General features: G+C 60.0%; 1 protein-coding gene across 1 annotated transcript in view; it reads right to left on the reverse strand.

The window, feature by feature from the left end:
- The window catches only part of LOC109518139 (echinoderm microtubule-associated protein-like 6), a 31,810-nt gene that overhangs the window by 9,687 nt on the left and 21,470 nt on the right, over positions 1-653 (reverse strand). Inside the window, 1 exon segment of the mRNA XM_019873812.1 lies at positions 3-66. Coding sequence (XP_019729371.1) covers positions 3-66 — 64 coding nt within the window.

Here is a 653-nt window from a genome sequence, read left to right on the forward strand (position 1 = left end):
ACGTGGTACACCACCTCGCCCGTCCGACTGTAGAACAGGTTGTTTCGGCAGTCGAAGCCCCGGTACCTGCGGGAACGGCCGCCCCGGAAGTCAAACGTCATTGAATTTCAACGAAAAGAAGCCGACGGCCTCAAACTGGAGTCTTGAACTGGACGGCCGTTTCAAATCGGACCGGCAAATCCATCCGGCTTCTTTCGTTGGGGTCGGCCAGCCGGCTCCAGTCCCGCCCGCCCACACTTTGAGATACGTCAATTCCCGCCTCGGTCGCATCCCGGCCAGACGGCTGTCGCGCGCTTGACTTCGGAGCGGGCGCCTCCGGTTGCTCCCAAACGCTGCCGCTCGCCTCTGGACCGGCGCTCGCTCGCGCAACTCCGACTCTGGCATGACTTCCCCGGCTCGTTCTTTTCAAGATCCTCTTTTTGTTTGTTTGTTTGTTTTCAAATCTTGAAACGGCCTCGCTCCACCTTACCCCTTGGGGGGGTTCCCTCCACCCCTCCAGAGCTGGACCGGACATTATTGGAGGTACGTAGAACTAAAAGGAGGCTCAGAGGGGACGCTCCGGAGCCTTTTCCGTTGCCGGTCCCTCCCCCACTGAACGATCAGCAAGCCCCCCCCCCCCCCCACCTTTATAACCCCTCCCCACACCACTTTTT

The sequence above is a fragment of the Hippocampus comes genome, unplaced genomic scaffold (genome assembly GCF_001891065.2).
Source record: "Hippocampus comes isolate QL1 unplaced genomic scaffold, H_comes_QL1_v1.1 scaffold403, whole genome shotgun sequence".
In the NCBI taxonomy this organism is placed as follows: domain Eukaryota; kingdom Metazoa; phylum Chordata; class Actinopteri; order Syngnathiformes; family Syngnathidae; genus Hippocampus; species Hippocampus comes.